Source organism: Salmo salar, chromosome ssa15 (assembly GCF_905237065.1).
Source record: "Salmo salar chromosome ssa15, Ssal_v3.1, whole genome shotgun sequence".
Classification (NCBI taxonomy): domain Eukaryota; kingdom Metazoa; phylum Chordata; class Actinopteri; order Salmoniformes; family Salmonidae; genus Salmo; species Salmo salar.
Window position 1 is genome coordinate 12,393,917 of NC_059456.1, and position 25,510 is coordinate 12,419,426.

The following is a 25,510-nucleotide window of genomic DNA, read 5'->3' on the forward strand; positions in this document are numbered from 1 at the left end:
TCTCCCTACCTGATAGTACCTGATCTCTCCCTACCTGATAGTAGATCTCTCCCTACCTGATAGTACCTGATCTCTCCCTACCTGATAGTATCTCTCCCTACCTGATAGTACCTGATCTCTCCCTACCTGATAGTATCTGATCTCTCCCTACCTGATAGTATCTGATCTCTCCCTACCTGATAGTACCTGATCTCTCCCTACCTGATGGTATCTGATCTCTCCCTACCTGATAGTATCTCTCCCTACCTGATAGTACCTGATCTCTCCCTACCTGATAGTATCTGATCTCTCCCTACCTGATAGTATCTCTCCCTACCTGATAGTATCTGATCTCTCCCTACCTGATAGTATCTCTCCCTACCTGATAGGTCCTGATCTCTCCCTACCTGATAGTACCTGATCTCTCCCTACCTGATAGTATCTCTCCCTACCTGATAGTACCTGATCTCTCCCTACCTGATAGTAGATCTCTCCCTACCTGATAGTACATCTCTCCCTACCTGATAGTACCTGATCTCTCCCTACCTGATAGTACCTGATCTCTCCCTACCTGATAGTATCTGATCTCTCCCTACCTGATAGTATCTCTCCCTACCTGATAGTACCTGATCTCTCCCTACCTGATAGTATCTGATCTCTCCCTACCTGATAGTATCTCTCCCTACCTGATAGTACCTGATCTCTCCCTACCTGATAGTACCTGATCTCTCCCTACCTGATAGTATCTCTCCCTACCTGATAGTACCTGATCTCTCCCTACCTGATAGTACCTGATCTCTCCCTACCTGATAGTACCTGATCTCTCCCTACCTGATAGTACCTGATCTCTCCCTACCTGATAGTACCTGATCTCTCCCTACCTGATAGTATCTGATCTCTCCCTACCTGATAGTATCTGATCTCTCCCTACCTGATAGTATCTGATCTCTCCCTACCTGATAGTATCTCTCCCTACCTGATAGTATCTGATCTCTCCCTACCTGATAGTACCTGATCTCTCCCTACCTGATAGTATCTCTCCCTACCTGATAGTATCTGATCTCTCCCTACCTGATAGTATCTCTCCCTACCTGATAGTACCTGATCTCTCCCTACCTTATAGTACCTGATCTCTTCCTACCTGATAGTATCTCTCCCTACCTGATAGTACCTGATCTCTCCCTACCTTATAGTACCTGATCTCTCCCTACCTGATAGTATCTCTCCCTACCTGATAGTACCTGATCTCTCCCTACCTGATAGTACCTGATCTCTCCCTACCTGATAGTGATCTCTCCCTACCTGATAGTACCTGATCTCTCCCTACCTGATAGTACCTGATCTCTCCCTACCTGATAGTATCTCTCCCTACCTGATAGTATCTGATCTCTCCCTACCTGATAGTATCTCTCCCTACCTGATAGTACCTGATCTCTCCCTACCTGATAGTATCTGATCTCTCCCTACCTGATAGTATCTCTCCCTACCTGATAGTATCTGATCTCTCCCTACCTGATAGTACCTGATCTCTCCCTACCTGATAGTATCTCTCCCTACCTGATAGTACCTGATCTCTCCCTACCTGATAGTATATCTCTCCCTACCTGATAGTACCTGATCTCTCCCTACCTGATAGTATCTCTCCCTACCTGATAGTACCTGATCTCTCCCTACCTGATAGTACCTGATCTCTCCCTACCTGATAGTATCTCTCCCTACCTGATAGTACCTGATCTCTCCCTACCTGATAGTATCTGATCTCTCCCTACCTGATAGTACCTGATCTCTCCCTACCTGATAGTATCTGATCTCTCCCTACCTGATAGTATCTCTCCCTACCTGATAGTATCTGATCTCTCCCTACCTGATAGTACCTGATCTCTCCCTACCTGATAGTATCTCTCCCTACCTGATAGTACCTGATCTCTCCCTACCTGATAGTACCTGATCTCTCCCTACCTGATAGTACCTGATCTCTCCCTACCTGATAGTACCTGATCTCTCCCTACCTGATAGTATCTCTCCCTACCTGATAGTACCTGATCTCTCCCTACCTGATAGTACCTGATCTCTCCCTACCTGATAGTATCTCTCCCTACCTGATAGTACCTGATCTCTCCCTACCTGATAGTATCTCTCCCTACCTGATAGTACCTGATCTCTCCCTACCTGATAGTACCTGATCTCTTCCTACCTGATAGTATCTCTCCCTACCTGATAGTACCTGATCTCTCCCTACCTTATAGTACCTGATCTCTCCCTACCTGATAGTATCTCTCCCTACCTGATAGTACCTGATCTCTCCCTACCTGATAGTATCTCTCCCTACCTGATAGTACCTGATCTCTCCCTACCTGATAGTATCTCTCCCTACCTGATAGTACCTGATCTCTCCCTACCTGATAGTACCTGATCTCTCCCTACCTGATAGTATCTCTCCCTACCTGATAGTACCTGATCTCTCCCTACCCGATGGTATCTGATCTCTCCCTACCTGATAGTATCTCTCCCTACCTGATAGTACCTGATCTCTCCCTACCTGATAGTACTGATCTCTCCCTACCTGATAGTACGATCTCTCCCTACCTGATAGTACCTGATCTCTCCCTACCTGATAGTACCTGATCTCTCCCTACCTGATAGTATCTCTCCCTACCTGATAGTACCTGATCTCTCCCTACCTGATAGTATCTCTCCCTACCTGATAGTACCTGATCTCTCCCTACCTTATAGTACCTGATCTCTCCCTACCTGATAGTTGATCTCTCCCTACCTGATAGTACCTGATCTCTCCCTACCTGATAGTATCTCTCCCTACCTGATAGTACCTGATCTCTCCCTACCTGATAGTACCTGATCTCTTCCTACCTGATAGTATCTCTCCCTACCTGATAGTACCTGATCTCTCCCTACCTGATAGTACCTGATCTCTCCCTACCTGATAGTATCTCTCCCTACCTGATAGTACCTGATCTCTCCCTACCTGATAGTATCTCTCCCTACCTGATAGTACCTGATCTCTCCCTACCTGATAGTATCTCTCCCTACCTGATAGTACCTGATCTCTCCCTACCTGATAGTACCTGATCTCTCCCTACCTGATAGTATCTCTCCCTACCTGATAGTACCTGATCTCTCCCTACCTGATGGTACCTGATCTCTCCCTACCTGATAGCATCTGATCTCTCCCTACCTGATAGTACCTGATCTCTCCCTACCTGATAGTATCTCTCCCTACCTGATAGTATCTGATCTCTCCCTACCTGATAGTACCTGATCTCTCCCTACCTGATAGTATCTCTCCCTACCTGATAGTACCTGATCTCTCCCTACCTGATAGTACCTGATCTCTCCCTACCTGATAGTATCTCTCCCTACCTGATAGTACCTGATCTCTCCCTACCTGATGGTATCTGATCTCTCCCTACCTGATAGTATCTCTCCCTACCTGATAGTACCTGATCTCTCCCTACCTGATAGTACCTGATCTCTCCCTACCTGATAGTATCTCTCCCTACCTGATAGTATCTGATCTCTCCCTACCTGATAGTACCTGATCTCTCCCTACCTGATAGTACCTGATCTCTCCCTACCTGATAGTATCTGATCTCTCCCTACCTGATAGTATCTCTCCCTACCTGATAGTATCTGATCTCTCCCTACCTGATAGTATCTGATCTCTCCCTACCTGATAGTATCTGATCTCTCCCTATCTGATAGTATCTCTCCCTACCTGATAGGTCCTGATCTCTCCCTACCTGATAGTACCTGATCTCTCCCTACCTGATTGTACCTGATCTCTCCCTACCTGATAGTACCTGATCTCTCCCTACCTGATAGTATCTCTCCCTACCTGATAGTATCTGATCTCTCCCTACCTGATAGTACCTGATCTCTCCCTACCTGATAGTACCTGATCTCTCCCTACCTGATAGTATCTGATCTCTCCCTACCTGATAGTATCTCTCCCTACCTGATAGTATCTGATCTCTCCCTACCTGATAGTATCTGATCTCTCCCTACCTGATAGTATCTCTCGCTACCTGATAGGTCCTGATCTCTCCCTACCTGATAGTACCTGATCTCTCCCTACCTGATAGTATCTCTCCCTACCTGATAGTACCTGATCTCTCCCTACCTGATAGTACCTGATCTCTCCCTACCTGATAGTATCTCTCCCTACCTGATAGTACCTGATCTCTCCCTACCTGATAGTACCTGATCTCTCCCTACCTGATAGTATGATCTCTCCCTACCTGATAGTACCTGATCTCTCCCTACCTTATAGTACCTGATCTCTCCCTACCTGATAGTATCTCTCCCTACCTGATAGTATCTGATCTCTCCCTACCTGATAGTACCTGATCTCTCCCTACCTGATAGTATCTCTCCCTACCTGATAGTACCTGATCTCTCCCTACCTGATAGTACCTGATCTCTCCCTACCTGATAGTATCTCTCCCTACCTGATAGTACCTGATCTCTCCCTACCTGATAGTACCGATCTCTCCCTACCTGATAGTACCTGATCTCTCCCTACCTGATAGTACCTGATCTCTTCCTACCTGATAGTATCTCTCCCTACCTGATAGTACCTGATCTCTCCCTACCTTATAGTACCTGATCTCTCCCTACCTGATAGTATCTCTCCCTACCTGATAGTACCTGATCTCTCCCTACCTGATAGTATCTCTCCCTACCTGATAGTACCTGATCTCTCCCTACCTGATAGTACCTGATCTCTCCCTACCTGATAGTACCTGATCTCTCCCTACCTGATAGTACCTGATCTCTCCCTACCTGATAGACTGATCTCTCCCTACCTGATAGTACCTGATCTCTCCCTACCTGATAGTATCTGATCTCTCCCTACCTGATAGTATCTCTCCCTACCTGATAGTATCGATCTCCCTACCTGATAGTACCTGATCTCTCCCTACCTGATAGTACCTGATCTCTCCCTACCTGATAGTACCTGATCTCTCCCTACCTGATAGTATGATCTCTCCCTACCTGATAGTACCTGATCTCTCCCTACCTGATAGTACTGATCTCTCCCTACCTGATAGTACCTGATCTCTCCCTACCTTATAGTACCTGATCTCTCCCTACCTGATAGTATCTCTCCCTACCTGATAGTACCTGATCTCTCCCTACCTGATAGTACCTGATCTCTCCCTACCTGATAGTATCTCTCCCTACCTGATAGTACCTGATCTCTCCCTACCTGATAGTATCTGATCTCTCCCTACCTGATAGTATCTCTCCCTACCTGATAGTATCTGATCTCTCCCTACCTGATAGTACCTGATCTCTCCCTACCTGATAGTATCTCTCCCTACCTGATAGTATCTGATCTCTCCCTACCTGATAGTCGATCTCTCCCTACCTGATAGTACCTGATCTCTCCCTACCTGATAGTATCTGATCTCTCCCTACCTGATAGTATCTCTCCCTACCTGATAGTACCTGATCTCTCCCTACCTGATAGTGATCTCTCCCTACCTGATAGTACCTGATCTCTCCCTACCTGATAGTATCTGATCTCTCCCTACCTGATAGTATCTCTCCCTACCTGATAGTACCTGATCTCTCCCTACCTGATAGTACCTGATCTCTCCCTACCTGATAGTACTGATCTCTCCCTACCTGATGGTACCTGATCTCTCCCTACCTGATGGTATCTGATCTCTCCCTACCTGATAGTATCTCTCCCTACCTGATAGTACCTGATCTCTCCCTACCTGATAGTACCTGATCTCTCCCTACCTGATAGCTGATCTCTCCCTACCTGATAGTACCTGATCTCTCCCTACCTGATAGTACCTGATCTCTCCCTACCTGATAGTACCTGATCTCTCCCTACCTGATAGTATCTGATCTCTCCCTACCTGATAGTATCTCTCCCTACCTGATAGTACCTGATCTCTCCCTACCTGATAGTATCTGATCTCTCCCTACCTGATAGTATCTCTCCCTACCTGATAGTACCTGATCTCTCCCTACCTGATAGTACCTGATCTCTCCCTACCTGATAGTAATCTCTCCCTACCTGATAGTATCTCTCCCTACCTGATAGTACCTGATCTCTCCCTACCTGATAGTATCTGATCTCTCCCTACCTGATAGTACCTGATCTCTCCCTACCTGATAGTATCTCTCCCTACCTGATAGTACCTGATCTCTCCCTACCTGATAGTACCTGATCTCTCCCTACCTGATAGTATCTGATCTCTCCCTACCTGATAGTATCTCTCCCTACCTGATGCTCTCCCTACCTGATAGTATCTGATCTCTCCCTACCTGATAGTATCTGATCTCTCCCTACCTGATAGTATCTGATCTCTCCCTACCTGATAGTACCTGATCTCTCCCTACCTGATAGTATCTGATCTCTCCCTACCTGATAGTACCTGATCTCTCCCTACCTGATAGTACCTGATCTCTCCCTACCTGATAGTACCTGATCTCTCCCTACCTGATAGTATCTCTCCCTACCTGATAGTACCTGATCTCTCCCTACCTGATAGTACCTGATCTCTCCCTACCTGATAGTACCTGATCTCTCCCTACCTGATAGTACCTGATCTCTCCCTACCTGATAGTATCTCTCCCTACCTGATAGTACCTGATCTCTCCCTACCTGATAGTATCTGATCTCTCCCTACCTGATAGTACCTGATCTCTCCCTACCTGATAGTATCTCTCCCTACCTGATAGTACCTGATCTCTCCCTACCTGATAGTATCTGATCTCTCCCTACCTGATAGATGATCTCTCCCTACCTGATAGTATCTGATCTCTCCCTACCTGATAGTACCTGATCTCTCCCTACCTGATAGTACCTGATCTCTCCCTACCTGATAGTATCTGATCTCTCCCTACCTGATAGTACCTGATCTCTCCCTACCTGATAGTACCTGATCTCTCCCTACCTGATAGTATCTCTCCCTACCTGATAGTACCTGATCTCTCCCTACCCGATAGTATCTGATCTCTCCCTACCTGATAGTCTGATCTCTCCCTACCTGATAGTACCTGATCTCTCCCTACCTGATAGTATCTGATCTCTCCCTACCTGATAGTATCTCTCCCTACCTGATAGTACCTGATCTCTCCCTACCTGATAGTATCTGATCTCTCCCTACCTGATAGTATCTCTCCCTACCTGATAGTACCTGATCTCTCCCTACCTGATAGTATCTGATCTCTCCCTACCTGATAGTATCTCTCCCTACCTGATAGTATCTGATCTCTCCCTACCTGATAGTACCGATCTCTCCCTACCTGATAGTACCTGATCTCTCCCTACCTGATAGTATCTGATCTCTCCCTACCTGATAGTACCTGATCTCTCCCTACCTGATAGTACCTGATCTCTCCCTACCTGATAGTACCTGATCTCTCCCTACCTGATAGTACCTGATCTCTCCCTACCTGATAGTACCTGATCTCTCCCTACCTGATAGTAGATCTCTCCCTACCTGATAGTACCTGATCTCTCCCTACCTGATAGTATCGATCTCTCCCTACCTGATAGTACCTGATCTCTCCCTACCTGATAGTATCTGATCTCTCCCTACCTGATAGTATCTCTCCCTACCTGATAGTACCTGATCTCTCCCTACCTGATAGTACCTGATCTCTCCCTACCTGATAGTATCTCTCCCTACCTGATAGTATCTGATCTCTCCCTACCTGATAGTACCTGATCTCTCCCTACCTGATAGTGATCTCTCCCTACCTGATAGTACCTGATCTCTCCCTACCTGATAGTACCTGATCTCTCCCTACCTGATAGTGATCTCTCCCTACCTGATAGTATCTGATCTCTCCCTACCTGATAGTACCTGATCTCTCCCTACCTGATAGTACCTGATCTCTCCCTACCTGATAGTACCTGATCTCTCCCTACCTGATAGTATCTCTCCCTACCTGATAGTATCTGATCTCTCCCTACCTGATAGTATCTGATCTCTCCCTACCTGATAGTATCTCTCCCTACCTGATAGTACCTGATCTCTCCCTACCTGATAGTACCTGATCTCTCCCTACCTGATAGTATCTCTCCCTACCTGATAGTACCTGATCTCTCCCTACCTGATAGTACCTGATCTCTCCCTACCTGATAGTATCTGATCTCTCCCTACCTGATAGTATCTCTCCCTACCTGATAGTATCTGATCTCTCCCTACCTGATAGTACCTGATCTCTCCCTACCTGATAGTACCTGATCTCTCCCTACCTTATAGTACCTGATCTCTCCCTACCTGATAGTACCTGATCTCTCCCTACCTTATAGTACCTGATCTCTCCCTACCTGATAGTATCTCTCCCTACCTGATAGTACCTGATCTCTCCCTACCTGATAGTACCTGATCTCTCCCTACCTGATAGTCTGATCTCTCCCTACCTGATAGTACCTGATCTCTCCCTACCTGATAGTATCTGATCTCTCCCTACCTGATAGTATCTCTCCCTACCTGATAGTATCTGATCTCTCCCTACCTGATAGTACCTGATCTCTCCCTACCTGATAGTACCTGATCTCTCCCTACCTGATAGTATCTGATCTCTCCCTACCTGATAGTATCTCTCCCTACCTGATAGTATCTGATCTCTCCCTACCTGATAGTACCTGATCTCTCCCTACCTGATAGTATCTCTCCCTACCTGATAGTATCTGATCTCTCCCTACCTGATAGTACCTGATCTCTCCCTACCTGATAGTATCTGATCTCTCCCTACCTGATAGTATCTGATCTCTCCCTACCTGATAGTATCTCTCCCTACCTGATAGTATCTGATCTCTCCCTACCTGATAGTATCTGATCTCTCTCTACCTGATAGTATCTCTCCCTACCTGATAGGTCCTGATCTCTCCCTACCTGATAGTACCTGATCTCTCCCTACCTGATAGTATCTCTCCCTACCTGATAGTACCTGATCTCTCCCTACCTGATGGTACCTGATCTCTCACTACCTGATGGTACCTGATCTCTCCCAGCTGATAGTACCTGATCTCTCCCTACCTGATGGTATCTGATCTTTCCCTACCTGATAGTACCTGATCTCTCCCTACCTGATAGTACCTGATCTCTCCCTACCTGATAGTACCTGATCTCTCCCTACCTGATAGTACCTGATCTCTCCCTACCTGATAGTACCTGATCTCTCCCTACCTGATAGTACCTGATCTCTCCCTACCTGATAGTATCTCTCCCTACCTGATAGTACCTGATCTCTCCCTACCTGATAGTACCTGATCTCTCCCTACCTGATAGTACCTGATCTCTCCCTACCTGATAGTACCTGATCTCTCCCTACCTGATAGTATCTGATCTCTCCCTACCTGATAGTATCTGATCTCTCCCTACCTGATAGTATCTCTCCCTACCTGATAGTACCTGATCTCTCCCTACCTGATAGTATCTCTCCCTACCTGATAGTACCTGATCTCTCCCTACCTGATAGTACCTGATCTCTCCCTACCTGATAGTATCTCTCCCTACCTGATAGTACCTGATCTCTCCCTACCTGATAGTATCTGATCTCTCCCTACCTGATAGTATCTGATCTCTCCCTACCTGATAGTATCTGATCTCTCCCTACCTGATAGTACCTGATCTCTCCCTACCTGATAGTCGATCTCTCCCTACCTGATAGTACCTGATCTCTCCCTACCTGATAGTATCTCTCCCTACCTGATAGTACCTGATCTCTCCCTACCTGATAGTACCTGATCTCTCCCTACCTGATAGTATCTCTCCCTACCTGATAGTATCTGATCTCTCCCTACCTGATAGTATCTGATCTCTCCCTACCTGATAGTATCTCTCCCTACCTGATAGTACCTGATCTCTCCCTACCTGATAGTACCTGATCTCTCCCTACCTGATAGTATCTCTCCCTACCTGATAGTACCTGATCTCTCCCTACCTGATAGTCTGATCTCTCCCTACCTGATAGTACCGATCTCTCCCTACCTGATAGTATCTGATCTCTCCCTACCTGATAGTACCTGATCTCTCCCTACCTGATAGTACCTGATCTCTCCCTACCTGATAGTACCTGATCTCTCCCTACCTGATAGTACCTGATCTCTCCCTACCTGATAGTATCTCTCCCTACCTGATAGTACCTGATCTCTCCCTACCTGATAGTATCTCTCCCTACCTGATAGTACCTGATCTCTCCCTACCTGATAGTACCTGATCTCTCCCTACCTGATAGTATCTCTCCCTACCTGATAGTATCTGATCTCTCCCTACCTGATAGTACCTGATCTCTCCCTACCTGATAGTACCTGCTCTCCCTACCTGATAGTACCTGATCTCTCCCTACCTGATAGATGATCTCTCCCTACCTGATAGTACCTGATCTCTCCCTACCTGATAGTACCTGATCTCTCCCTACCTGATAGTATCTCTCCCTACCTGATAGTACCTGATCTCTCCCTACCTGATAGTACCTGATCTCTCCCTACCTGATAGTACCTGATCTCTCCCTACCTGATAGTACCTGATCTCTCCCTACCTGATAGTACGATCTCTCCCTACCTGATAGTACCTGATCTCTCCCTACCTGATAGTACCTGATCTCTCCCTACCTGATAGTATCTCTCCCTACCTGATAGTACCTGATCTCTCCCTACCTGATAGTATCTCTCCCTACCTGATAGTACCTGATCTCTCCCTACCTGATAGTACCTGATCTCTCCCTACCTGATAGTATCTCTCCCTACCTGATAGTACCTGATCTCTCCCTACCTGATCTCTCCCTACCTGATAGTATCTCTCCCTACCTGATAGTACCTGATCTCTCCCTACCTTATAGTAGATCTCTCCCTACCTGATAGTACCGATCTCTCCCTACCTGATAGTACCTGATCTCTCCCTACCTGATAGTATCTCTCCCTACCTGATAGTACCTGATCTCTCCCTACCTGATAGTACCTGATCTCTCCCTACCTGATAGTATCTCTCCCTACCTGATAGTACCTGATCTCTCCCTACCTGATAGTACCTGATCTCTCCCTACCTGATAGTATCTCTCCCTACCTGATAGTACCTGATCTCTCCCTACCTGATAGTACCTGATCTCTCCCTACCTGATAGTATCTCTCCCTACCTGATTGTACCTGATCTCTCCCTACCTGATAGTATCTCTCCCTACCTGATAGTACCTGATCTCTCCCTGATCTCTCCCTACCTGATAGTATCTCTCCCTACCTGATAGTACCTGATCTCTCCCTACCTGATGGTATCTGATCTCTCCCTACCTGATAGTATCTCTCCCTACCTGATAGTATCTGATCTCTCCCTACCTGATAGTATCTGATCTCTCCCTACCTGATAGTATCTCTCCCTACCTGATAGTACCTGATCTCTCCCTACCTGATAGTACCTGATCTCTCCCTACCTGATAGTATCTCTCCCTACCTGATAGTATCTGATCTCTCCCTACCTGATAGTACCTGATCTCTCCCTACCTGATAGTATCTCTCCCTACCTGATAGTACCTGATCTCTCCCTACCTGATAGTATCTCTCCCTACCTGATAGTACCTGATCTCTCCCTACCTGATAGTATCTCTCCCTACCTGATAGTACCTGATCTCTCCCTACCTGATGGTACCTGATCTCTCCCTACCTGATAGTATCTCTCCCTACCTGATAGTACCTGATCTCTCCCTACCTGATAGTACCTGATCTCTCCCTACCTGATAGTACCGATCTCTCCCTACCTGATAGTACCTGATCTCTCCCTACCTGATAGTATCTCTCCCTACCTGATAGTATCTGATCTCTCCCTACCTGATAGTACCTGATCTCTCCCTACCTGATAGTACCTGATCTCTCCCTACCTGATAGTACCTGATCTCTCCCTACCTGATAGTATCTCTCCCTACCTGATAGTACCTGATCTCTCCCTACCTGATAGTACCTGATCTCTCCCTACCTGAGTATCTCTCCCTACCTGATAGTATCTGATCTCTCCCTACCTGATAGTACCTGATCTCTCCCTACCTGATAGATCTGATCTCTCCCTACCTGATAGTATTGATCTCTCCCTACCTGATAGTATCTGATCTCTCCCTACCTGATAGTACCTGATCTCTCCCTACCTGATAGTACCTGATCTCTCCCTACCTGATAGTATCTCTCCCTACCTGATAGTACCTGATCTCTCCCTACCTGATAGTACCTGATCTCTCCCTGATCTCTCCCTACCTGATAGTATCTCTCCCTACCTGATAGTACCTGATCTCTCCCTACCTGATGGTACCTGATCTCTCACTACCTGATAGTACCTGATCTCTCTCTACCTGATGGTATCTGATCTTTCCCTACCTGATAGTACCTGATCTCTCCCTACCTGATAGTATCTGATCTCTCCCTACCTGATAGTACCTGATCTCTCCCTACCTGATAGTACCTGATCTCTCCCTACCTGATAGTATCTCTCCCTACCTGATAGTACCTGATCTCTCCCTACCTGATGGTATCTGATCTCTCCCTACCTGATAGTATCTCTCCCTACCTGATAGTATCTGATCTGTCCCTACCTGATAGTACCTGATCTCTCCCTACCTGATAGTATCTCTCCCTACCTGATAGTACCTGATCTCTCCCTACCTGATAGTACCTGATCTCTCCCTACCTGATAGTATCTCTCCCTACCTGATAGTATCTGATCTCTCCCTACCTGATAGTACCTGATCTCTCCCTACCTGATAGTACCTGATCTCTCCCTACCTGATAGTATCTGATCTCTCCCTACCTGATAGTTATCTCTCCCTACCTGATAGTATCTGATCTCTCCCTACCTGATAGTAATCTCTCCCTACCTGATAGTTGATCTCTCCCTACCTGATAGTACCTGATCTCTCCCTACCTGATAGTATCTCTCCCTACCTGATAGTACCTGATCTCTCCCTACCTGATAGTACCTGATCTCTCCCTACCTGATAGTACCTGATATCTCCCAGCTGATAGTACCTGATCTCTCCCTACCTGATAGTATCTGATCTCTCCCTACCTGATAGTACCTGATCTCTCCCTACCTGATAGTACCTGATCTCTCCCTACCTGATAGTACCTGATCTCTCCCTACCTGATAGTATCTGATCTCTCCCTACCTGATAGTATCTCTCCCTACCTGATAGTACCTGATCTCTCCCTACCTGATAGTATCTCTCCCTACCTGATAGTACCTGATCTCTCCCTACCTGATAGTACCTGATCTCTCCCTACCTGATAGTATCTCTCCCTACCTGATTGTACCTGATCTCTCCCTACCTGATAGTACCTGATCTCTCCCTACCTGATAGTATCTCTCCCTACCTGATAGTACCTGATCTCTCCCTACCTGATAGTACCTGATCTCTCCCTACCTGATAGTACCTGATCTCTCCCTACCTGATAGTATCTGATCTCTCCCTACCTGATAGTACCTGATCTCTCCCTACCTGATAGTACTATCTCTCCACTGATCTGATCTCTCCCTACATGATAGTATCTCTCCCTACCTGATAGTACCTGATCTCTCCCTACCTGATAGTACCTGATCTCTCCCTACCTGATGGTATCTGATCTCTCCCTACCTGATAGTATCTGATCTGTCCCTACCTGATAGTACCTGATCTCTCCCTACCTGATAGTATATCTCCCTACCTGATTGTACCTGATCTCTCCCTACCTGATAGTACCTGATCTCTCCCTACCTGATAGTATCTCTCACTACCTGATAGTATCTGATCTCTTCCTACCTGATAGTACCTGATCTCTCCCTACCTGATAGTACCTGATCTCTCCCTACCTGATAGTACCTGATCTCTCCCTACCTGAGAGTATCTGATCTCTCCCTACCTGATGGTACCTATTATCTCCCTACTTGATCTCTCCCTACCTGATAGTGTCTGATCTCTCCTCCCCATGGGCACGACCTCATCATCATCCTACCACTCTCCCCCATGGGCACTACCTCAACATTATCCTACCACTCTCCCCATGGGCACTACCTCATCATTATCCTACCACTCTCCCCATGGGCACGACCTCATCAGCATCCTACCACTCTCCCCATGGGCACTACCTCATCATTATCCTACCACTCTCCCCATGGGCACTACCTCATCATTATCCTACCACTCTCCCCATGGGCACTACCTCATCATCATCCTACCACTCTCCCCATGGGCACTACCTCATCATCATCCTACCACTCTCCCCATGGGCACTACCTCATCATCATCCTACCACTCTCCCCATGGGCACTACCTCATCAGCATCCTACCACATTCCTCATGGGCACTACCTCATCATTCTCTCCTCCTCAGGCTGCAGGCTCGTATCGCCCACCGGATCCGGGAGCTGGAGAGTCTACCTGGAGCTCTGCCTCCGGACCTGAGGAGTAAAGCCACGGTGGAGCTCAAGGCTCTGAGACTTCTCAACTTCCAACGACAGGTATGACGTCATCTTCATGAACACTTCTAACGACATGTAGGCTACACAAACATCTAGACGCAGACTAACAATACCATCATCACCCAATTTGAAAGACACCAGGCCATCATTGTCATGTATTAGATAGTTATTGTAGCTAGCTACCTCTTTAAACCAATGGTTACCATTTTCCTAATTTCATACACATTCCTCCTCTCCTCCTATAGCTGCGTCAGGATGTGGTCCAGTGTATGCGTAAAGACACCACCCTGGAGACAGCCCTGAACTCCAAGGCTTACAAGAGGAGCAAGCGCCAGACGCTGAGGGAGGCTCGCATGACAGAGAAACTGGAGAAACAGCAGAAGATGGAACAGGAGAGGAAACGCAGACAGAAACACCAGGTGAGTGGACTCTGTGGACAATTACCTGTTCCATTTCAATTACAAAAACACCAAACTCTCTGTTCAACACACACAAGACATGCCACCAGAGGTCTCTTCACAGTCCCCAAGTCCAGAGCAGACTATGGGAAGCACACAGTACTACAAGTCTCTACTACAAGTCTCTCATCAGATAACCCAAGATAGCAGTAAAATCTGATTAATACAACAGATAACACACCTCACGGCACACCGTGAATACACACACACACACACACACACCCACACACACACACACACACACACACACACACACACACACACACACACACACACACACACACACACACACACACACTCCTCAATGCCATTGGATGAATCTCGGAACATATTCCAGTCGGTGCTAGCAAAACAGGGAAGTACAGCGGCAGTGGTTTGGACCCATCGCTTCTGGAGGAATTCCTTTTCTTGGCAGATGGTGGCGGACTCACTCCATCGTTCGAGTCATCATCTCCCCCATTAGCAGCAGTAGCGCCACCACCCAGCCTCCCTCTGCCACCATCTCTTTCAGGAGTACTTTTCTTGTCTCCTTCAAATCATCCTCTTGCCTCTGTATCTTGGATCCAGGAGGGAAAACTTGGACAAAAAGGTATGTTATTGTCGGTAGGCTGTAATTGTCCTCGAGCACACTGGACATCTTCCTTTTGAGGCTTTGTGTTAGGTCGGTGTTGTTGATGAAGTCGGGCTTTAGCAGATCTCCCATCAGTAACTGGAGACCAGGCTTGACGAGACGGGGACGCAATCCTCACCAGAGAGAACATCAGTGAAGTCAGCCATAGGCTTCACTGAACAGACGGTGACGTACAGACGGTGGTCAGTGTAACAAAATCCACTTCCTTTAGCTCTGTCTGAACCGTCACCTTGTTGAACAAGGTAGGGACCGTTGTTTCAGATAAATACTTTCTGCCCGGTAACTCGTATAGTTTGACAAAATTAATGGAGGATTTCTTTGAAGGCAGGTTTCTCCACCGTTCTGAAGGGCACCATTCCTACAGCTAAGTAACGCGTTAAACTGTCTGTCAGTGCTTGCCATTTATCCGTGTCCTGTTTGTATTTTGTGCCTCGGGCAAAGGCTGCCACGCTGAGCTGCCGCTGGCCAGATGTGGATGGCGAGGCAGCAACAGCCATGGTGGCTAACCCAAGTTGGGCATACAGTGCATTCACAAAGTATTCAGACCCCTTCCCTTTTTCCCAAATTTTTTACGTTACATCCTTATTCTAAAATGGATTAAATTGTTTTTTTTCCCACATCAATCTCCACACAATACCCCATAATGACAAAGTGAAAACACGTTTTTAGAAATGTTTGCAAGTGTATATCAAATTTAAAACATACCTTATTTACACAAGTATTCAGACCCTTTCCTCAGTACTTTGTTGAAGCACCTTTGACAGCGATTACAGCCTCGAGTCTTCTTTGGTATAACACTACAAGCTTAGCACACCTGTATTTGGGGAGTTTCTCCCATTCTTCTCTGCAGATCCTGTCAAGCTTTGTCAGGTTGGATGGGGAGCGTCGCAACACAGCTATTTTCAGGTCTCTCCAGAGATGTTTGATCGGGTTCAAGTCTGGGCTCTGGCTGGGCAACTCAAGGACATTCAGAGACTTGTCCCTAAGCCACTCCTGCGTTGTCTTGGCTGTGTGCTCAGGGTCATTGCCCTGTTGGAAGGTCAACCTTCGCTCCAGTCTGAGGTGCTGAGCGCTCTGGAGCAGGTTTTCATCAAGGATCTCTCTGTACTTTGCTCCATTCATCTTTCCCTTGATCCTGACTATCCCAGTCCCTAACGCTGAAAAGCATCCCCACAGCATGATGCTGCCACCACCATGCTTCACCGTAGGGATGGTGCCACCACCATGCTTCACCGTAGGGATGGTGCCAGGTTTTCCTCCAGATGTGACTCTTTGCATTCAGGCCAAAGAGTTCAATCTTGGTTTCATCAGACCAGATACCAGTTTCTCATGGTCTGAGAGTCCTTTAGGTACCTTTTGGCAAACTACAAGCGGGATGTCATGTGCCTTTTGCATCCCACCTGTCTGAACCTGTTTTCACTTTGTCATTATGGGGTATTGTGTGTGTATATATATATATATTTTTTAATAAATTTTACAATAAGGCTGTACCGTAACGAAATGTGGAAAAGGGGAAGGGGTCTGAATACTTTCTGAAGTCACTGCAGGCCGCAGGGTGGTTAATCCACAGGTGGTTACGAAGAAGTGGTGTGGTGCTGGGATTCATAGTTATGTTTTTGCGCTTATTCTGCAAACAGACTGGTGCAAGTCATCTGGTTCTCCATCTTCATTAGGTTTGAAACCCAAATGTGCCCAAATAGGCAATGCTATGTTTTTCTGTTGCTACGAGAGCCATCTTTTTCAACTAACTCCTCCGATCTATTGAACAATGAAAAAGACCAGAGGTGAAGGGCAGAGGCTACCCATCTACCCCCACCCTATAAGCTATAATATATATAGGTACCCCCAGTCCCTACTTTTTATCCCACCCCTATTCAATGAACTGAATTGATCTTCAAAGATTCTCTCTTAGCCACACCCCACCCAGCGCACATAGCGGACTTTCTGATTGTGGCGTAGATAGTTGGGAGGGGGACTGGACTGAATGTATCCATTTTAATAGACACACTAAGTTAGCTAAATAATATCATTAGTTAACACTCCTCCTATGGGTAACGTATATCTACATTAAATAAAGCTGCTAAAACATTTTATTTATGGTTTTTACGGTTATTTTATTTTCATCCAAAACCGCCAATGTCACAGTTAACAAATTACCGTCTCAGCCCTAATAATATGTTTCCCCTCTGTTTCACATGGTAACATGTTCTTCCTTTGTCTCGCTCTCAGGAGTATCTGAACAGCATCCTGCAGCATGCCAAGGACTTTAAGGACTACCACCGCTCTATCACTGCCAAGATGCAGAAACAGAACAAGGCCATCACCACCTGGCACACTAACACAGAGAGAGAACAGAAGAAAGAGACAGAGAGGATCGAGAAGGAGAGGATGAGGAGACTTATGGTGAGTTAGAGGATGATGAGGATGAGGAGGGGAGGATGAAGAGGAGGAGAGGATGAGGAGACTTATGGTGAGTTAGAGGATGAGGAGGGGAGGATGAGGAGGGGAGGATGAAGAGGAGGGGAGGATGAGGAGACTTATGGTGAGTTAGAGGAGAGGATGAGGAGGGGAGGAGGAGAGGATGAGGAGGGGAGGACGAAGAGGGGAGGAGGAGGAGGAGGGGATGAGGAGACTTATGGTGAGTTAGAGGATGAGGAGAGGATGAGGAGGGGAGGATGAGGAGGAGAAGATGAGGAGGAGAGGATGAGGAGGAGAGGAGGGGAGGATGAGGAGGAGGAGGAGAGGATGAGGAGGGGAGAAGGAGGAGGAGAGGATGAGGAGGAGATGAGGGAGAGGATGAGGAGGAGGAGGAGAGGAGGAGGAGAGGAGGAGGAGGGGAGGATGAGGAGAGGATGAGGAGGGGAGGATGAGGAGGGGAGGAGGAGGAGAGGAGGAGGAGAGGGGGAGGAGAGGAGGAGAGGATGAGGAGGAGGGGAGGATGAGGAGGGGAGGATGAGGAGGGGTGGAGGAGGAGGAGAGGATGAGGAGACTCATGGTGAGTTAGAGGAGAGGATGAGGAGGAGGAGAGGATGAGGAGGGGAGGATGAGGAGGAGAGGATGAGGAGGGGAGGAGGAGGAGAGGATGAGGAGGAGAGGAGGAAGAGAGGATGAGGAGGGGAGGATGAGGAGACTCATGGTGAGTTAGAGGGGAGGATGAGGCGTGAAGGATGAGGAGGGCTACAGGAAGCTTTTAGGGTTAGTCCCTTCGTTTCCCCTGTTGACCTCTAACCTTTAAACTCCCTGTCTGTGCAGGCGGAGGATGAGGAGGGCTACAGGAAGCTGATCGACCAGAAGAAGGACAAGCGTCTGGCGTATCTGCTGCAGCAGACTGACGAGTACGTAGCTAACCTCACTGACCTAGTCTACGAACACAAGGCTGCACAGGCCGCCAACATGAAGAAGAAGAAGAAAAAGCAGAAGAAGAAGGTGAGAGTTGGTCACAGTTCAAATCTGGAGACACAATGACATCTGTCTGGGGAAGCACTGATACCGTGTTAGCAACATCATTATAGATCTGTGAGATTTTGTTCTGTGTCACTAGCAGCTTCCTGTTAATGTACCTGTGCTCACCTGTCCTGTCCTATCTGACCCATAGAATATTGATGAGAGCGGGGAAGGGATGAGCGGCATCGGGCCTGACGGAGAGGTAAGATTATAACACAACTCTATAGACTGAATGTTGATGGTCCTTAAACATCTCTTTGTACCAGTTTCATTGACTTCTGTAGTGGCTAAATACGTGTGTTTTCCCTCCAGTCCATGGATGATGTCTGTAGTAATAGTGTGTTGTCCATGGATGATGTCTGTAGTAATAGTGTGTTGTCCATGGATGATGTCAGTAGTAATAGTGTGTTGTCCATGGATGATGTCTGTAGTAATAGTGTGTTGTCCATGGATGATGTCTGTAGTAATAGTGTGTTGTCCATGGATGATGTCTGTAGTAATAGTGTGTTGTCCATGGATGATGTCTGTAGTAATAGTGTGTTGTCCCTCCAGTCCATGGATGATGTCTGTAGTAATAGTGTGTTGTCCATGGATGATGTCTGTAGTAATAGTGTGTTGTCCATGGATGATGTCTGTAGGAATAGTGTGTTGTCCATGGATGATGTCTGTAGTAATAGTGTGTTGTCCCTACAGTCCATGGATGATGTCTGTAGTAATAGTGTGTTGTCCATGGATGATGTCTGTAGTAATAGTGTGTTGTCCCTACAGTCCATGGATGATGTCTGTAGTAATAGTGTGTTGTCCATGGATGATGTCTGTAGTAATAGTGTGTTGTCCATGGATGATGTCTGTAGTAATAGTGTGTTGTCCATGGATGATGTCTGTAGTAATAGTGTGTTGTCCCCCCAGCCCATGGATGATGTCTGTAGTAATAGTGTGTTGGCCATGGATGATGTCTGTAGTAATAGTGTGTTGTCCCTCCAGCCCATGGATGATGTCTGTAGTAATAGTGTGTTGTCCATGGATGATGTCTGTAGTAATAGTGTGTTGTCCATGGATGATGTCTGTAGTAATAGTGTGTTGTCCATGGATGATGTCTGTATTAATGGTGTGTTGTCCATGGATGATGTCTGTAGTAATGGTGTGTTGTGGATGATGTCTGTATTAATGGTGTGTTGTCCATGGATGATGTCTGTAGTAATGGTGTGTTGTGGATGATGTCTGTAGAAATGGTGTGTTGTCCATGGATGATGTCTGTAGTAATGGTGTGTTGTGGATGATGTCTGTAGTAATAGTGTGTTGTCCATGGATGATGTCTGTAGTAATAGTGTGTTGTCCCTACAGCTCATGTATGATGTCTGTAGTAATGGTGTGTCGTCCATGGATGATGTCTGTAGTAAAGTGTGTTGTCCCTACAGCCCATGGATGATGTCTGTAGTAATGATGTGTTGTCCATGGATGATGTCTAGTAATAGTGTGTTGTCCATGGATGATGTCTGTAGTAATAGTGTGTTGTCCATGGATGATGTCTGTAGTAATGGTCTGTTGTCCCTCCAGCCCATGGATGATGTCTGTAGTAATGGTGTGTTGTCCCTACAGCCCATGGATGATGTCTGTAGTAATGGTGTGTTGTCCCTACAGCCCATGGATGATGTCTGTAGTAATAGTGTGTTGTGGATGATGTCTGTAGTAATGGTCTGTTGTCCCTCCAGCCCATGGATGAGAGCAGTCAGATGAGTGAGCTGCCAGTCAAAGTGATCCAGACAGAAACAGGGAAGGTTCTGCAGGGACTCGACGCCCCCAAGTCGTCACAGTTAGAGGCCTGGCTAGAGATGAACCCTGGGTAAGAGACATGAGAAAGTCCTACATTATTGATCTTTTCGTTTGTTGTATTATTTTGTTTGACTTGTAACCAGTCATTTTCCTTCTTTTGAACTCAGGTATGAAGTAGCCCCAAGGTCAGACAGTGAGGAGAGCGGCTCAGAGTTTGAGGACGAGGTGAGCGTCTCAGTAAAGCTGACAGCCCATTGCGTTATAATGAGTCAAACCCTCCTACACCAGACCTCTACATAATGACAGGCCATAGAGTTATAATGAGTCAAACCCTCCTCTACACAATGACAGCCCATAGAGTTATAATGAGTCAAACCCTCCTACACCAGACCTCTACACAATGACAGCCCATAGAGTTATAATGAGTCAAACCCTCCTACACTAGACCTCTACACAATGTCAGCCCATAGAGTTATAATGAGTCAAACCCTCCTACACCAGACCTCTACACAATGACAGCCCATAGAGTTATAATGAGTCAAACCCTCCTACACCAGACCTCTACACAATGACAGCCCATAGAGTTATAATGAGTCAAACCCTCCTACACCAGACCTCTACACAATGACAGCCCATAGCGTTATAATGAGTCAAACCCTCCTACACCAGACCTCTACACAATGACAGCCCATAGCGTTATAATGAGTCAAACCCTCCTACACCAGACCTCTACATAATGACAGCCCATAGCGTTATAATGAGTCAAACCCTCCTACACCAGACCTCTACACAATGACAGCCCATAGAGTTATAATGAGTCAAACCCTCCTACACCAGACCTCAACACAATGACAGCCCATAGAGTTATGAGTCAAACCCTCCTCTACATAATGACAGCCCATAGCGTTATAATGAGTCAAACCCTCCTACACCAGACCTCTACACAATGACAGCCCATAGAGTTATAATGAGTCAAACCCTCCTCTACATAATGACAGCCCATAGAGTTATAATGAGTCAAACCCTCCTACACCAGACCTCTACACAATGACAGCCCATAGCGTTATAATGAGTCAAACCCTCCTACACCAGACCTCTACACAATGACAGCCCATAGAGTTATAATGAGTCAAACCCTCCTCTACATAATGACAGCCCATAGAGTTATAATGAGTCAAACCCTCCTACACCAGACCTCTACACAATGACAGCCCATAGCGTTATAATGAGTCAAACCCTCCTACACCAGACCTCTACACAATGACAGCCCATAGAGTTATGAGTCAAACCCTCCTACACTAGACCTCTACACAATGACAGCCCATAGAGTTATAATGAGTCAAACCCTCCTACACCAGACCTCTACACAATGACAGCCCATAGCGTTATAATGAGTCAAACCCTCCTCTACATAATGACAGCCCATAGAGTTATGAGCCAAACCCTCCTACACCAGACCTCTACACAGTGACAGCCCACTACTCCCCTCAGCTGTCAGCTCCTACAGATGTCTGACTCCTTTTGTCTTTACTTAGCTTCATTAGGGCTTCAAACAGCCTCCTGTCATCTTCCCTTCTTCCTAAGCACCGTAATTTCCGGACTATTAAGCGCACCTGAATATAAGCCGCACCCACTGAATTAAAAAATAGATATATTATTTTGAACATAAATAAGCCGCACATGTCTATAAGCCGCAGGTGCCTACCGGTACATTGAAACAAATGAACTTTACACAGGCTTTAACGAAACACGGCTTGTAACAAAAATAAATAGGCTTTAACGAAACACGGCTTGTAACAAAAACTAAAAAATTTGCAGTAAGCTTTAGTTGTCTTTTTGCACTGAGTCAGTTCCTCACGCTGCTGTTTCCAACGTCTTATCATCGACTCATTAAGACCAAGCTCCCGTGCAGCAGCTCTATTGCCTTTTCCAACAGCCAGATCAATCGCCTTCAACTTGAAAGCTGCATCATATGCACTTCTCCGTGTCTTTGCCATGAGGGTGACAAAATGACTACCGTAATCAGAATGATGGGAAGTTTGAGAGCGCTCGATTTAATCTAAACAGTAAACAAAAAAGTTGTTTGACCTTAACCCGTTCGGCAATTTCATTGGTCTAATGAAAGCTTCATGCCGCCAAAAAACTGAGCACGTCACAGAATGTTTTTTTGGAGAAAAAAAAATAGAAAGCGGGAAAAATCCATATATTAGCCGCGTCATTGTTTAAGCCGCGAGGTTCAGAGCTGGGAAAAAAGTTGCGGCTTATAGTCCGGAATTTGCGGTATGTCCTCTGTGGAGGAGCTTTTAACGTACAGTGCCGTGAAAGAGTATTTGCCCCCTTTCTGATTTTCTTTTTTTGCATATTTTTTATACTGAATGTTGTCAGATCTTCAGTCGAAACCTAATATTAGATAAAGGGAACCTGAGTTTACAAATAACAACAAAAAAAAGATACTTATTTTATTGATTTAATTAACAAAGTTATGCAACACCTAAGTGGTCCAGGTCCTGAGGCAGCAACGCATCCCCAAACCATCACACTACCAACATCACACTTGACCTTTGATATGAGGTTCTTAATGTGGAATGCAGTGTTTGGTTTTAGGCCAGGCATAATGGGACCCATCTCTTCCAAAAAGTTATACTTTTGACTCATCTGTCCATAGAACATTCTACCAAGAGTCTTGATGATCATCTAGGATCTTCGAGGTGCTTTTTTGGCAAATTTGAGTCAACTTTTTGGACGCGATGGGTGCCTCAGGACCTGGACGACTTGCCTTAATAGAAGGTACCATGAATTCTGCTCTGTGGCAGAGAATTCTACAGGAGAATGTCGGGCCATCCGTCTGGGAGCTGAAGCACAGCTGGGTCATGCAGCAAGACAATGATACAAAACACACAATCATCTCTACGTGAAAACAGCTAAAAACCAACATTTGAAGATTTTGAGTGGCCTAGTCAAAGTCCAGAACTAATCCCAATTGAGATGTTGTGGCAGGACTTGAAACGAGCAGCTCGTTCACGCTTGAAAACCCACAAATGTCACTGAGTTACAGCAGTTCTGCATGGAAGGTATGAAAGAGTGGGCCAAAATTACTCCCCAGCGACACGAAGAAACTGATAAACAACTACAGGAAGTGTTTGGTTGGCGTCATTACAGCTAAAAATGGCACAACCAGTTATTTTTTCACACAGGGGCATTGGGTGTTTCATAACTTTGTTTATGACATAAATTAAATAAGTATGTAATTGTTGTGTTAGTTGTTCACTCGGGTTCCCTTTATCTAATATCAGGTTCCTCTGATCTAATATCAGGTTCCTCTGATCTAATATCAGGTTCCTCTGATCTAATATCTGGTTCTTTATCTAGTATCAGGTTCCCTTTATCTAATATCAGGTTCCCTTTATCTAATATCAGGTTCCCTTTATCTAATATCAGGTTCCCTTTATCTAATATCAGGTTCCCTTGATCTAATATCAGGTTCCTCTGATCTAATATCAGGTTCCCTTTAACTAATATCCGGTTCCCTTTATCTAATATCAGGTTCTTTATCTAGTATCAGGTTCCCTTTATCTAATATCAGGTTCTTTATCTAGTATCAGGTTATTTATCTAATATCAGGTTCCCTTTATCTAGTATCAGGTTCCCTTTATCTAATATCAGGTTCTTTATCTAGTATCAGGTTATTTATCTAATATCAGGTTCCCTTTAACTAATATCAGGTTCCTCTGATCTAATATCAGGTTCTTTATCTAATATCAGGTTCTCTTTATCTAATATCAGCTTCCCTTTATGTAATATCACGTTCCCTTTATCTAATATCAGGTTCCCTTTATCTAATATCAGGTTCCTCTGATCTAATATCAGGTTCTTTATCTAATATCAGGTTCTCTTTATCTAATATCAGGTTCTCTTTATCTAATATCAGGTTCCCTTTATCTAATATCAGGTTCCCTTTATCTAATATCAGGTTCCCTCTGATCTAATATCAGGTTCCCTTTATCTAATATCAGGTTCCCTCTGATCTAATATCAGGTTCCCTTTATCTAATATCAGGTTCCTCTGATCTAATATCAGGTTCCCTTTATCTAATATCAGGTTCTTTATCTAATATCAGGTTCTTTATCTAATATCAGGTTCCCTTTATCTAATATCAGGTTCCCTTTATCTAATATCAGGTTCCCTTTATCTAATATCAGGTTCCCTTTATCTAATATCAGGTTCCCTTTTTCTAATATCAGGTTCTTTATCTAATATCAGGTTCTTTATCTAATATCAGGTTCCCTTTATCTAATATCAGGTTCCTTTTATCTAATATCAGGTTCCCTTTATCTAATATCAGGTTCCCTTTATCTAATATCAGGTTCCTCTGATCTAATATCAGGTTCCCTTTATCTAATATCAGGTTCCCTTTATCTAATATCAGGTTCTTTATCTAATATCAGGTTCCCTTTATCTAAAATCAGGTTCACTTTGTCTAATATCAGCTTCCCTTTATCTAATATCAGGTTGCCTTTATCTAATATCAGGTTCCCTTTATCTAATATCAGGTTCTTTATCTAATAGCAGGTTCCCTTTATCTAATATCAGGTTCCCTTTATCTAATATCAGGTTCTTTATCTAATATCAGGTTCCCCTGATCTAATATCAGGTTCCCCTGATCTAATATCAGGTTCCTCTGATCTAATATCAGGTTTCTCTGATCTAATATCAGGTTCCTCTGATCTAATATCAGGTTCCCTCTGATCTAATATCAGGTTCCCTCTGATCTAATATCAGGTTCCCTCTGATCTAATA

General features: G+C 45.5%; 1 protein-coding gene and 1 long non-coding RNA gene across 5 annotated transcripts in view; one reads left to right on the forward strand and one right to left on the reverse strand.

The window, feature by feature from the left end:
- The window catches only part of smarca2 (SWI/SNF related BAF chromatin remodeling complex subunit ATPase 2), a 150,417-nt gene that overhangs the window by 37,905 nt on the left and 87,002 nt on the right, over positions 1–25,510 (forward strand). For all 4 annotated transcript variants that reach the window (XM_045695465.1, XM_045695464.1, XM_045695466.1 and 1 more), the window contains exons 7-13: positions 14,320–14,446; positions 14,653–14,826; positions 17,726–17,899; positions 18,749–18,922; positions 19,092–19,142; positions 20,653–20,783; positions 20,881–20,938. In XM_045695465.1, coding sequence (XP_045551421.1) covers positions 14,320–14,446; positions 14,653–14,826; positions 17,726–17,899; positions 18,749–18,922; positions 19,092–19,142; positions 20,653–20,783; positions 20,881–20,938 — 889 coding nt within the window. The remainder of the gene's footprint in view (positions 1–14,319; positions 14,447–14,652; positions 14,827–17,725; positions 17,900–18,748; positions 18,923–19,091; positions 19,143–20,652; positions 20,784–20,880; positions 20,939–25,510) is intronic.
- LOC123727219 (uncharacterized) lies at positions 8,676–9,311 on the reverse strand. The gene is made up of 3 exons (XR_006759126.1): positions 9,257–9,311; positions 8,913–8,937; positions 8,676–8,702 (listed from the first exon to the last, which is right to left on the reverse strand). It is a non-coding gene; the product is annotated as an uncharacterized lncRNA (long non-coding RNA).